The following is a 14,576-nucleotide window of genomic DNA, read 5'->3' on the forward strand; positions in this document are numbered from 1 at the left end:
AAATTACATCTTTTATTCCATAATGAACAAGCAAAGAGTGAACTGTGATTTTCCTGTCTTTACCCTTCAGGGCTGATTGCTCCATTGACTCTGTTCCCATCCTGTGAGGACAGCATGTGTGTTCCTATCCTCCCACCAGCATTGTTCTCCCTGACTTCTGCTGCCCAGGGAGTACAACAGAGTGTACGACTTTGTCCTGTTTCTGTGCGTGCTGGGACACACTTACATGCTTCTACAATGCAAAGCAAGGCAGATTTATGTGCTGATAGCACAAATTGCACATGTACGTCTGTCTCCATGTATGTCCCTCTTTTACTTCAGTCAGAACACACAGTTCATTCAAAGTCTATCCAAGACAACCGACTGTGCAGATGAATGCTCAGATTTGGTATTAACAGTATTACCAACTGCAATAATAGCGACCTTGAAGAGTATTGACAGAGTACAGTCTGTTAGCACTACACAGCAAGTTTCATGTACTGAATGATTTGCCATTTATAATCTGTGAAATAATTTGCAAAGGACTTAGATGAAAATTTTGAAGTATTTGGAAGTATTTTACTGAGTGGAGATCATCCAGCAAAATGTGAATGTGACTGATATTGCGGCCAAAATTCAACTGAGCTCATAGAGAGATGGAGGATGAAAATCACCACTGAGCACACTGTCTTGAGACTAATGCTAGCTAATGCTAGCTTGCCAGCTAATCTACAAGCTATCTAGGCAAAATACTGTCTTGAGTGGATAAGATCAGCTAATTCATCCAAATTTCTGAGGCTGATATGGCAACTTAGCTTGCTATTTTCCAATGATTTGTTGGTTTTTATCCAGCAAAATGAAATATGTATAACTGATGTTTGCGCTTCACAGCACTAGCTAAAAGAAAAACCAAAGTTAGCTAAAGGACAGAAAGAAGTTACACGTGTCCTGCACTGGTGGCCAAAATCTGTTTTGTTGCTATTATATTTATACCCAGCTACAAGGTATATATGCTGGTCTCTCAGTCAGTTTACAACATAGGGTATGATAGAGGGTAGAGGAGGATTTCCCCTCTCTCTGGTCTACATATCTCCCCCCTGCTAATTTTTTTTAATATCCCCAGTGGGGATATAAAAATGCACCCTACCCCCTCTGATTCTTACTGCTTCATTTCAGAACGATCTACAGCATGAACAACAACACAGCGAGAAAGTGAGTTTTCCTTTCAGCACTTCAACACAGATGACACTGCCTGTTAAGTGGGGCTATAATCTAATTCTTTCCACTACAACCTCTTATTAAGCCACTAAATAAATATGCTTTAGAGTACAAACCTAACCAAATAAATGAGAAATGAACCAAATTCACCCCCCCCCAAAAGAAAAAAAGCCTAGATGTATTCCTGGACATCATTGGCATCAGAATTCCTTACACAGATGAGTTATCCAGCTTCTTATCACTTTTTACAGCTATGCAACAGGGCTGCTGTCATCATGCAGTTCTAAAGGGAATCTTCAAATAAATTATGTGCAGGGTTTGTTGGCTTTGCAACTGATGGTGCCTCTGCTGTGATGCACTAATAGAGAGGAAAAGCCACAAAAGAGCAAAACGATCAGTCATACACTTTATAATGAACCTGATCGTCATTTACTGCATATTGAATACGGTCCATGATGCTGCAAAACACTTTAAGGAGCCAAGTCATTTTCACATATTCATTAACTCTCAAACTCAGAAAGTCTACTATTGATCTCAATAAATATAACATAGTTAGAGTTGCCTCCTTTGCCTCTTTAGAGATTTGAATGTGTGGTTAAAAGAGGAGCAGTGTGCTGCAGATGATGCTCTGCAGGATAGTAGAATATATGCCAACATGCAAGCAAGCTATTAAATATAGAGGAATATTTGTTTTATTAAATATTTTATTAAATACCCAGTCGGCCAAACATTGCTAGGTGGAAGAAGGATCTGATTTAGTTTTGGTATGTTTAACCATTTGTATTGTTTCACTGAGCCAAATGCATTTGGAGACAAAAACAGGAGATGGAGAAAATTGCTCTTTTTAAGTGAATTTGATTAATTAAAAAAAAAAACTTCACTACATTACTTTAAATGCTGAGATTAGATGTATACGTTCAGAGCTTTTTTTTCTGAAGCTCATAATTATTTTAATAAGACAAACAGTACCAACTAGAGCAATGTCCCGTAAGCTTCACTGTGCAAAACTGGTGGGTGACGCACACATATGTGAACAACAGTTCCGTTAAAGGCCACAGGTATCATTAATAACAACAGCTGTACACGGGTTACTTATGGAACCATCTATAAACATTTATTTATCTAAATATTTTGCCATAGCAGTATTTTTTGGCTGACTCACCCAAAACACTTCTATGGCAACGAGCGCTGTAAACACCTCAGTTCAAACACACAGAGGACACAACTATGAAACAGGAGGCCTTCTGGAGTCTGTCTTGTCTTGAGTCATCTGAATGTCAGGAGAATGCCAGTGATAGCATCCAAAGTCCCAACATTTACCGACCAAAGAGAATACACTATAGGAGACAGTGCGGGTCTGCTGAACTGAGCTCTTCTAGTAAGTGCTCTGACATCAGGGCAACGTGTCTGACGAAAGAAAAGCATCATCAAACACTCTGCGCAGTAATTAGTTTATAGGTCACTGAGCAAATGCTGATGGTCATTCCTGTATACTGCTCAAAGTCTTGCATATTCCTGAGATGCAAGTGATAACGCGATATTGTATTAGTCATCAAGCTGATGACAACTGAAACAATACTCTCCAGTGATTTCCTAGCTCTCAGTCAGTTAGGTCTGTTAGGTCTCCCGTGTTGGTTCTTCATACTGTAGAAAGTCACTAACTTTGTTAAGTGTTGGTACTGGAAGCAGGTGTCAGGCAGTCTGTTACAATTACTGAGACAGGGTCCTCTACAGTCATTGGTATTGACATGTGTAGAGCACTCCTTCATGCACAGTTCAGAAGAGTAACTATTCACGAACCCCATTAAAATTCAGGCACAGTCACAAACAGGCAAACAACTGATAACAAATAAACAAGGATAATGCAAGCATAATTACTCAGGATTAGCTAGCCTTTGTTGTGGGGGTTTTGTAAAAATGCACAACTCCATGAATGAGTGGTTAAGTAGTAGCACTGGAGTATGAACGTTGAGATCTTTAACAAAGATTACATTTTTAAATCAGACACACTTTTTATGTGTCTGTATTCTACTACTTTACTTTTGTATGAATTAGTTAAAGTACACTTATCAAGCCTGGAATTTCTCCACATGTTAAAATGGTGTTCGTAGAGCTACGAGAAACAGCTTCTAACAAACGTTTAAGGAGTGGATGTAAGCAATAACATCATTCTCAAAGCCAATAAGAATATTATGAACTTCTACTGAACTTAGTTTAACTTAGTTAAAATGCACATTGCAACAGGAAAGCCTCTACTCAGCACTGAAACATCCACAGCATACATGTTTGGTTCTGGATGCTCTAAGCTGGCCTAGCACAAGTTTAATCAAGTTTATCTATACTGTGCTTTTAGAGAGGATTATGTTAGACAGATACATTTTTACATATTACAACATTTAATCATATGTCAGTAATCTACAATTATTAATATCTGTCAGCTCTTTTGAGATGCCAGCACAGAACACTGCATGCCTCATTCACTAAGCATGAAAAGCCAGTGCTGAAGGGAAAGTGGTTTGCAAAGTGGCTTGCAGATGTGAAGTCATTTTAGGCAGGCTAACTTGGATAAGTAGATAGCATTATATTATCTGGGCTAATGGACTCTGCACGACAACATAAACTTAATTTTCATCTCTCCAAAGCACTTTATCTGCTGGTGTGGATAGAGACATTTTGTATGGGACCTGCAGCTTCAACCTGAATATTTTATTCTTCATTAGGCAATTAAGTTACCACATGGTTTCTTGCTTTATAAGATGTTAAAAGTCAGTTGAGAAAGTGACTCCATGAAAATCACAGCATTAAAACAGTGCGCCGTAGGAAAACCACTGGCACTGTGTGTGGGTGCATGTGTGTGTGTGATTTACAAGTGCCATAACTTCTCGTGATATGCCAAAACAGTTCAGGCCAATGTTGTAAATAAAACGAATGGAAACTGTTATGTGGAAAAATTGAAGGAGAATGCAAGAGGACCTCTTGGCTGTGTGTTGTTCTGTAATGTAGCTACAATATGGCTGGGAGTGAAGATGAATCATTAAAAAAGAATAAGAAAGAATGAAATAAAGCTCTCTGTTTGCATACAGAGTGACTAAGGGATTGTTTGATGCAGAAATATGTATATAGACTTAGACGTATATATGTGCCACCTCGGGTTTGTGGGTATGTGCGGTTACTTTCTCCCCAACTGTGCATTCCTCTTCCTGCTTAAGTCAAAATTTAAAAAACAAATGAACTATCAAACATACAGAGACAGGGATAGGGGAGAATGACATAACATCTCTCTGGAACTTTCCAGACAGCACAGAAGACTTCACCGAAAGACAAAGGGAGATGTCCCTGATTTCACAACAAGAGATAATAAATTGTTCCCAAATTAAAAAAAAAAGAAAAAGTCCTGTTCAGACTTACATAACTCCTTTTTCCCTTTATTGGAAACGTACATGGACACTCACATTACATTTACATTATGGACTCTCCACCATTAAAGTTTGCTGTAAACTGTGGAGTAACACAGCACAACCTAAAAAAAACATTGCATTCAGTTCATTCACATTTTTTTTGTCAATAAGTAGGAGGTGACAGGATGCTGTGTTGACTGCTCTGAAAGTTTGCTCAGTCTCAGTAAATATTTACATGTTACTCATTTAGCATTGCAGTGGACTGGCTGTGCCCTGCGTGCATTTGAACTGTGGCCTTTTGTCCCATCCAGGCCAACTACTGTACAACAAAATCAAGAAAACCCACGCTTTTGTCCACAACGCCATCTGTGTTCAGTGGGTCGTAGTGCTCACAGACGATACGTGCCGATTGTGATGTGCGCCTTGGCACCTGGCAAATTACCTGTGGCGCCTGTTTTGTCTTATGCTGAAACAAAACACTTGAGATGAGCCTGGTACTCATCAATACACTATATTTTTAAACAGTTTCCGTGAATAACTTATTTAGTTCATTCAGTAAAAAAAAACAAACAACCAACCCTATTCTTAGGCCCGGTCATGCGCTGAGCCATATGAGATAAACACAAAAATCTTGATATGGAGTCCTATAACCTTTGAGCTAAAATTAACAAATATGCAACTTAGGGCCTGAGGAATAATGAGAGACAAGGATTAATAGAATAGTTTTTCTAGTGGAAAATTGCTGGGGCTTTACTCATATTTTTCTGTGTCACCCTAAAATAGAATATTTAAGTTCCTGTAAATGTTTTTCTTGCTTATTATTACAGCACAGAAAGTATTATGTAAAGGCGAGAAAAACGGAAGCCAATCTTTTCTCTGAAGGTACGTCACTCCAAACACACAGCTGTGTGTTCTATTGTTTTAACCTCTTTAATGTGTGCTTAACCCTAACTATCTTTTCTACTCAATGAGTGTTTTTCTAGCGTTCAACCTGTTTAACATAATACATATGCTTTACTCTCCCAATTATATTTTAGACATTAGTTATAAAAATATATATATTTTTATAACATTAAATTAGTTGTGCGGGAGCCAACACAACAGAACTGGACGGCCTGATTATGTGCACAGTGCACAAACATTACTGGAAAACATCTGCATACGTACTGAATTTTTAAGTTATGTTCAAGCCAACAATATGTTTTTTTCTCTCTTTAAATAATGCTAAATAATGTTAAACAACTGTTTTTATTATTTCATGTAAAAGTAAGACGGGGGGAGTTAATGTTATATAATGCTGGACAGCTACAGAAACTGCCTTGCATGAGAGAAAACTGCAAGTCGGCCTCAGTGATTGGGCTGGAAGTACGCTGAGACCATTTTTACGACTGTCAGAGGTGTCCATAACATCATGCCAAACTACACCGATGTTAAATGTTAAATACATACTAATTTGTTTTCATCAGTGTTCATTTTATACTATCTGCCTGGGGCCATCCTTATGTCAACGCAAGAATGTAAGCATCACACACATTCAGTAAACACACTGAAATAGTTTCCCCACCCAACATCTGTAAAGAGAGGCGATATTTATTCAAAATCCAAACAAACATTTAAGCCCCGTAAACAGATTTTTTCTTTCTTTCTTTGGGTTGCTTGGGTTAGATCCTCACATGTCAGCGACATCTGCGAGGGGGTGGGTGTCTGTGCAGCGAGAGGAGAGTCAATGTAATGACCTCACTGGAAATACAATTTATTGGTTTTAGCTCCTTCTGTAAAAACTATTGTAAAAAAAAAGGATAATTTGATCATCTCTGGTTTCCATTTGTTTTGGTTGTTTACATAGAACAATTTTAGCTTTTTTAAATTAAACTTTAAAAAAACTAATTAAAAATATTGTTTACCACATTCATGGTAAAAAAAATAAATAAAATTATTTTACATAGATGACTAACAATTATTTGAAATCAAATTTGACTTTCTGTCTCATAAAGTATTTTGTTTGTGCGGTGACATAAAACAAGCACCAAGCACCTTGAAAGAGCACTACTACTGGCTACTTGGTTAAGACACAAATTTAAGTATTACTGGTTTAAACTTTTTAAAATGTTTATTGCTATAATTTTGCTTTCTGTTGTCTTTGATTGAAATGCCTTATAAAGTTTATGTAATACCATAAAATACCACAGGAACTACTGGAATGTGAAAAGACACCAAAGAACTTTTACATTTATAAACAGTTGAGCTAGATCAGGTTCATTGCATGGATAAAACATGAACAGTTGAAAAGTCGAGAGGCAAAAATGCGAGGATTAAAAAGAAACAGACAAAAGTATATTCAAATTTTTCACCGGTCCGGTCCTTGCTTACCGTTTCACTGAAGCAGTAAGCAAGAAAAATCTCACAGTCAAACAAACTGACATTATTTTTCTTGACCTGCTCTCTGTCCGTCCCTGGCTCTCTTTGCACTGATGATAGGCCACTAAAAACATCAAGTGAGAAGAAAAGGTGCAGAACGGAAAGAAAGACAGGAGGACGCCTGGTGCTTGTTAAAGGCCAGACACGTCTGTCACACTTTCTAACGCGCACACACCAACCTGCAGCGCACTGAGTTGTGTGCAAAGTATCTTATAGTGTATGATAACTGATGTGGCACGTCAAATATTCAAATAGTAATAAAACAATGTAATCAGTGAAGCTAAGGTTTCACTGCAAGTTTAAAACAAACACGATCAGACAACATTGTATACACTGTTTCTGTTTGTTTCTTTGTTTTACCTCCAAAAACAATGTCAAGGTTAATGATTCTAAATTAATTAAAGTCCCCACCACGTGTGGCTAAATGGTTCTGATAAGTGGTTCTGATTTCATCCTACTGTAACAGCATAACACTGCAAACCAAATAGAGATAGCTTTAACTAAAACACACACACACACACACACACACACACACACACACACACACACACACACACACACACACACACACACACACACACACACACTGCGCCTGAAGATGTCATTTTAAATAATGGAAACAAAAGCCTCAAAGGAACTGTATCCATGACGGCAAGAGGTAGTAAAATTACCCTTGAATCTGCCAAGACCAATAGCCTGCAGCTCCGTCTGCTGCATTCCTTCCCTGCGCAGTGTACACACCTTGCCATTTAAGGCTGCCGAGTGTGCTGACAGACTTGTGGAGGGAGAGGCAGATAAAGAGGAGAAGTATTTTTGATAAAGCAAGCACTTAATCAGCTCTGTTAGAGCCTACTGAGTTCTGCTATCACTGACTTATTTTCCTTCCATTTAATACATTTTTCTGATCCTTCTTTTCTTTCTTTCTCATTTTTTCCAAACTATTTCTTCTGAAACATGTGTACAGGTGTGCAGACCAGCACTATAAATAGTTTTGGAAGAAACGGTGGCACAGATGATTAATCGTCCGTGTGCACCGTCAGTGTGATAATTCTAAGGACAAATAAAAAACCTATTACTTCATAGTGAACAGGAACATGAGACAGAATAATTTCTCAGTTAGCACTACTCAACACTGGCATGAGCAAAGTGAGAAAAAGCACAACTGTTTCTGTTACTGAGTGTGAGCTGCATAAGGCAAGACAATACGATGCATGCTACCCTCTGCTGGACAAGTGAAACAACATTTACCGGCACTTAATCTCAAACTGCAGAAATCCTTCTCAAATAGGAGCCCATAAATTATTTCATTATTGCACTATTCTATTTTTGTTTGTTACCTTTACAATTTTCTACAATTCTTGACTCTTAAAACTTACACAGATTGGTATGAGATGTGGGAAACACACTGCTATTATAGATAATGCTATAATTTCACAGTATTCTTGGATCTTTTACAGATTTTTACATAACAACATTAGAGAGCCAATGAGACAGTCATTTGAAATTTATGAAAATTTAACAATCAGCATTAAAGTGTTTTGTATGTAAATGTGAGCAATCTGTGAATAATTATAAGTGTTAATTACAAGCTGATGTAATTATAACACCAGGTAGAGCATGCATTTGCTCTGCTTTACCACTTGATGTCACCCTTTTCACTAAAACCACTGGAAAGTAACTGGGCTATTCAGGAGGAGTAGCTGAAACACCACTGGTCAATATCGCAGTGCTTGTTTGTGTGTGTTTCTTGTTGCTTGTACTTCGTGACCTGTTCTCTCTGTGCCTCACTGGTATTTCACAGTGACGTTGCTTACCTTCCTCCCAGAAAATAGCATACACAGCTGATGCATGGAGCCTCCATTCTTGGTCAGCTCTTTCTTCAAGGTTTTAGGTGACGGGAGTGTCCAGCCGCCCTTGTGGGATCCCCCTCCAGTTTCTAGGCAGTTGATGGCGTTGTCAGAAGTGAAGCAAGGTGTGCGGGGGTCCTGCAGGAGGCTGCCCTCGCTGTGTGTGCGCCTGCGGAGGGAATTTTGCACACTCAGCCCCCCTCCTCCGTGTTTCTCACACGTGGCACCCTCTACCATGCTTCGGCGCTTGCTGTCACTGCGTTGCAGGTAGGCATCGTCGCTGTCGTCTTCATCATCTTCTTCTTCAGACTCCTCGTCTTCATCTTCATCGTACTCTTCTTCGTCAGTGTTGGGTGAAGAAAGGGCATCGGCGCTAAAGGAGCGGTCAAGGCGGAGCTCCGGGATAACAAACGAAGATGAGGAGGAGGAAGGGGGAGCGTTGGTGTCAGGCGGCTCTGAGACATTGTCCTCATCTGTGTTTGACACCACCAGGTTTAAGTTCACCTCCTCCTCGTTCCTCTCTCCTTCCTCGTCTCCTTCATCTTCTTTCTCGCAGCCTTCGCTCCCAACACTCTTTCTGCCGGCCTCCTCTTCCTCTTCATCCTCCTCTTCCTCTGGCTTGTTCTCCTCATCCTTCCTGTCCTTCCAGAGTTCCATCTCATGCCCCTCTATGCTCTTGGAATCCTCACCCTCAGTGGAAGGCGGTGGTGTTGGAGGTACCTTAAGTCCCTCGTCAGATCCCACCAGACTTCTAAGGGGCATGTAGACCTCATCCAGAGGGGTGAGTGGCTCTGAGGGGTGAGGACTACCCAGCGTTGGGGGCTCAGAGGGACTGGAGGGATACAGGCTGCTTTCCTCCCCTTCTGAGCTACGTGTCGGCAGATGGAGGCATACACCTCCTCGATCTCCTCCTACTCCACCCAGTTCACATGAAGGGGCATCCACCTTAGGCTCCAACATCTGGAAAGAGAGGAAAAGACAAAAAGAAAGACACAGAGAATGAATAGTCAGCCTCAGGCTGTTTGGATAAACCCACTTAACACTTTCATTCAGTTTGGTTTGAAATACTCCTATAATGATGTTGAGTTATACTGGCAGGACGAGACAAGACAAAACAGTGTCTTTTGGGATGATCACAGTGCCATTTAAAGCAATAATGCTCCTGCAAATTCTTGCATAGAGACTATCATGACCTGGCTGCGCCACCTGGAGGAGACGGAGGAACGCATCCCACATCTGGAATGCTTACAACCATGTCATGAGAGAGAGCACACCGTGGACCAAGGTAAAGCAAAGGAAATCTCAGATACTCTTCTGGGGCTTCCAAGGTATGAAAAGAGACATACAAAACAACTTCACTGGTCATTTTTGTCCCCAACATTGCATCAAATGATAAAATGCCAGACACTATACTGTAATATTAGTGCAAGTGAGTTCATATTGTGATATACTACTATTCAGTTCACCAGTGCTGCTGGCTGCTGCACTACACTCGAGCTTGCTGCAGTGACTCAGTCAAATTAAACTGGTACTGTGCCCTCGAGGCAGTGGAATAGAAAACAAACCAAACCTCTTGCAGAAACTAATGAGATTACATTTACAGATTACATTTTATAAAAAGGTCACAGAGTAGTCGGTGATGCTGAACATATCAGTCTGAGTATAGGAAACATTTACAAAGTTGAAACTTTTTAGTGGGATGTGTTGATGCTGCATTTTAATTCTGTTTTCTGTTCTTCTTATCAGGAACACCTAACATGTGTTAGGTGTTCACCACTAAATATGGTTCAGAGACACCTTCCTGAAACCAGAAGACTTTATACAGAGGGGCCCTTGACCCAAGATAGAATAATTTACCATAGGACAATGACAGTGGTCCAAGAAAAAGTACCAAAAATAAAATCTACCTGTTAAATCCCAGATCTCCAAGTTTACAGAATCACTTTTAACTTGTTTAAGTCTCCATCAAGTCTTGTGAAGGGCCTCATTGTACTGGCCAAGTTAAACTATGATGACAAGCTGCAGTCACAAGATGCAGTGCTCTAACTGGAGATAATATTGCCTCCTCTCAGGCAGTTCTCATGATATTTCACAAGACGTTTGTGTACTTACACAGCTCAAATTAGTTTCTGCGGAAACAATTGGCCTGGTTGTATTTTTGTCTAAACTTTTGGCCCATATTTACAGAAAAAGGTGCTCTTTCATTCAGCACCAAACATAAACAAAATCCCAAAACGTTTTAACATTAACGGCTTCCATTGCTGCCCTTGTGCAGAAGATAAGATAAGAATATGGATACTAAGTACATAAATCAGCCATTATTGTTTTTTGTTTCTTAGTGGATGATGTGCCTGGCCTCTACAGTTATTTTAAAAAGAAAATAACCGCTCTTTTAATTTTAGCGTTTTTACATATCATGACATAATAAAAAATAATCTGAATATGAAACAAAAACTAATACAAAATACGCAGAAGCAGTGTTGAAAATTAAAGAGAGTCTTACTGCTTCTTTGGGAATTAACAGGGTAATTAGCAGCCAGGTGCTGTTAATCAAATGCACTTGATTAATTGATCATCAGCAAGTTCACTGCAAGCGCTTCAGTAAAGGCTGATGCTTTGGCACTTTGCCTATTTGAAGCATTCAGGCGTGTATTAACACAACGATTTATAGAGAAGGAACTATTGCTAATCATCAATCTGGGAAGGGTTATATGATCATTTCCAAGCAATTTGAAGTTCATAATAAGTAGAAATCATTCGAGACAGTAGCCATTATTCCCAAGACGTCTCAGGAAATTCACCCCAAGGTCAGATTACACTGCTCGGAGAAATTGAAGAAAAAAAAGAGCTACATCTCAGACTCTACAGCCCCCAGTTAGCATGGTAAATGTCAAACTCCATGACAGCATGATTAGAAAAAGACTGAACAAGTATCGCCTGTTTGGAACGGCTGCTAAGAGAAAGCACCTTCCCTCTAAAAAGAAAGTCGTGACACAGCTTAGGTTTGCAAAGATGCATCAAGTAAGCTACAAGACTTCTGGAACAATGTCCTCTGCACATATGAGACCAAAGTGAAGATGTTAGTGTTTAGCGCCCTCCAACGCAGCATATCAATGACAACACCTCATACCACCTGGGTATGAAACTTGGCTTTGTTTTGCAGCCACGGGATCTGGGCACCTTGCAGTCAGTGAGTTGAGCATAAACTACTCTGTATACCAAAGTGTGTTATGTGTGTGAAGCAATGAGGCTCAAATTGGGTCATGCAACAGGCCAATGATCCAGAGCACACTAGCCGAAAAAGAATGAATGAAAAGGAAAAGAATCAATGATCCAATCAAAATCCAGACCTCAACCTTATCGAAATGTTGTGGTAGGACTGAAGAGAGCTAAGAGAGCTGTGTGTAAATGAATACCTGTAAACATTCAATGAACTGAAGCGACGCTGTAAAGAAGGGCGGGCCAAAATCCTTTCAGAACAATGTGAAAGAATCATGAAATTACATGAAAACAATTACTTCAAGTTACTGGTGCTAAAGGCGATTCAAAACATACTGAATCACAGGACTTATTTAATTTCTCACACATGGCTTCTGCATTTTGGCTTCGTGTCTGCTGAATAAATATTGACACTGTATAATAAATCATGTTTTGTAGTTCCCTGAAGGTTGTATACACCCAAGTTTAGACCTACTAAAGATGATTTATGTCCTGATATGTAAAACCTTAAAACTGAAAGACTGTACTTTTTTGAGCATGCAACAATTAATGCTACTCTTTATACATTTTGACTTGTTCACCTTCCATTTCTAAATGGTCCACTGTAGCCTAGAGATAAAATCAAGACCCCATTACCTCCAATATAAGCTCTGGTGAGATAGAGGGTATATAGGAGGTATTTTTAGAATGAAATGCACTTTCATAAAAGCCAAAGAGGAAACTGGAAGTAAAGCTTATCACTTTATCCTTTCTTCTCCTTACTTTGCCTCTGTTCATTTATTCTTCATGTTGTGCAAGTCATAGCAGTGAGTCACTGACAGTAATGGATGACTTTTAATCATGTTACAAGGCTTGTCACAGGATAAACATGATGATTTCAAAGGAATCTAAGATGTTTGGGGATATATATAATTTTTTTCCTTCTGTGTTTCTTCACATATTTAGATCTGAGATTTATATGGAGTCTATTTTTGCACCTTGCCTACCCCATCTCTCTCTGTCTTATGCACACGAATCCCTGGCTATTGAAGATATGGCTAGAGACACAATGGAGCCACCTGTCCTGTCAGATACACTTGTTCCTTCTCACATTCTCCACAGCGAGCACACACATACACGCACAAAAATCATTAACCCCTTTTAAGCAACATGTCCTCGTGTCTTAAGCCGAAGACCAAGAACAAACATATCAATAAATTTTGAGATACCTTCCAAATATGACATTGACTTCACTGCAGACTTTTTAACATTGTCTGTTCCCTGAATCTGCCTTGAAAGATGAATGAAACACGCAGGCTAATGGGCCATGAGACATCTGCGGCGTGCAAGCCCTTTGTGTCTATGTTTGCGTCTGTGTGCGGTGTGTGCATATAGCGCATGTACACGTGTTCCAAAAGTGTTTCACAGTCATCAATGTTTCAACAGAATATAATCTCCACCATTGCTTCATTAAGGAAGGAAACAAAACCAGCCCTAAAAGGCAGAGAGAGTGAGATGCAGGGTGGGAGAGTGAATAGATGGAGGAGACAAAGTGGATAACAGAAACAGAAGGAGGAAAGGAGGAGGGGAGTCAGTGAATGGCAACAGCACAGAAAAGAGATAAGTGAGTGAAAAAGGGCTGAGGAGAGGAGTCTGAATCTTACATCTTATCTTTGTATGAAGCTTATAGTTGAGGCTAAATCACACGACCCTGTACCATCCCTTGGTTATGTTGAGATAGGCTCAGACTGCTTCATATGATGCTCTGTGATGCACTGAGCATTTTGTTTCCACACACCTCTTCTCAATCCCCATGTGTTTCTTTTCTCTCCCTTATTCCCAATTTATGCTTCAGTGGAAAATGTATGCTGTATCTTATGACGTCACCTGACATGCACCTCCCGAAAAATGTAACTACACGTTGGGGAGAATCAGCCCACATCTACTGTGATTGGCCTGTTCATTGCATCCTATAACATCCTGCAGCACTGAATTTATCCATGAGATGATAACAATCATTGCCTCAGTATAAAGAACAATAATCACAGCGTCAATATAAGGACTCACAAATGTCAGCAGATTCCTGGAGGAAATTTGCTGAAACTCCCGAAATGGATGTGAGCGAATGTACAAAGTAGAGAAAAAAACCTGAGGCAAACATATATCAGGAAAAAAAAAACGAAAAGCGAGGAGCCAGGACGAATAAAAAGGTCCCGGCAGTTTTTAAAAAAAAAAAAATCGTCTGGCACGACGTCACAGTAATTAACAAATAAGCATAAATGTGGGCAATGACATCAACTACTTACGTAGGTTACGTACAAAGGTTCCCCACAGGAATCTAAATCAGGCATAAGTCTGTGTTTTGTCCTGTTTCCCTACGGTCACTCCCCTCATCCCCCAGCAGCAGCAGCATTTGGCTGCCCCTCCCTGTTCCTGGTTCTGCTGGTGGTGTCTTCATGTTAAAAGGAAGTGGTTTTTCCTTCCCCTCACTGCAAAGTTCCTGCTGTGATTGTTGGCG

At 39.8% G+C, this 14,576-nt stretch overlaps 1 protein-coding gene across 9 annotated transcripts in view; it reads right to left on the minus strand.

Annotated features, from left to right (window-relative positions):
- The window catches only part of rgs3a (regulator of G protein signaling 3a), a gene marked incomplete at its 5' end in the record, with an annotated part of 156,352 nt that overhangs the window by 25,664 nt on the left and 116,112 nt on the right, over nt 1-14,576 (minus strand). For all 9 annotated transcript variants that reach the window (XM_080875367.1, XM_080875371.1, XM_080875374.1 and 6 more), the window contains one exon: nt 8,828-9,820. In XM_080875367.1, the coding sequence (XP_080731493.1) occupies nt 8,828-9,820 (993 nt within the window). The remainder of the gene's footprint in view (nt 1-8,827; nt 9,821-14,576) is intronic.

Source organism: Rhamphochromis sp. 'chilingali' (genome assembly GCF_963969265.1).
Source record: "Rhamphochromis sp. 'chilingali' genome assembly, chromosome: 2".
NCBI lineage: Eukaryota > Metazoa > Chordata > Actinopteri > Cichliformes > Cichlidae > Rhamphochromis > Rhamphochromis sp. 'chilingali'.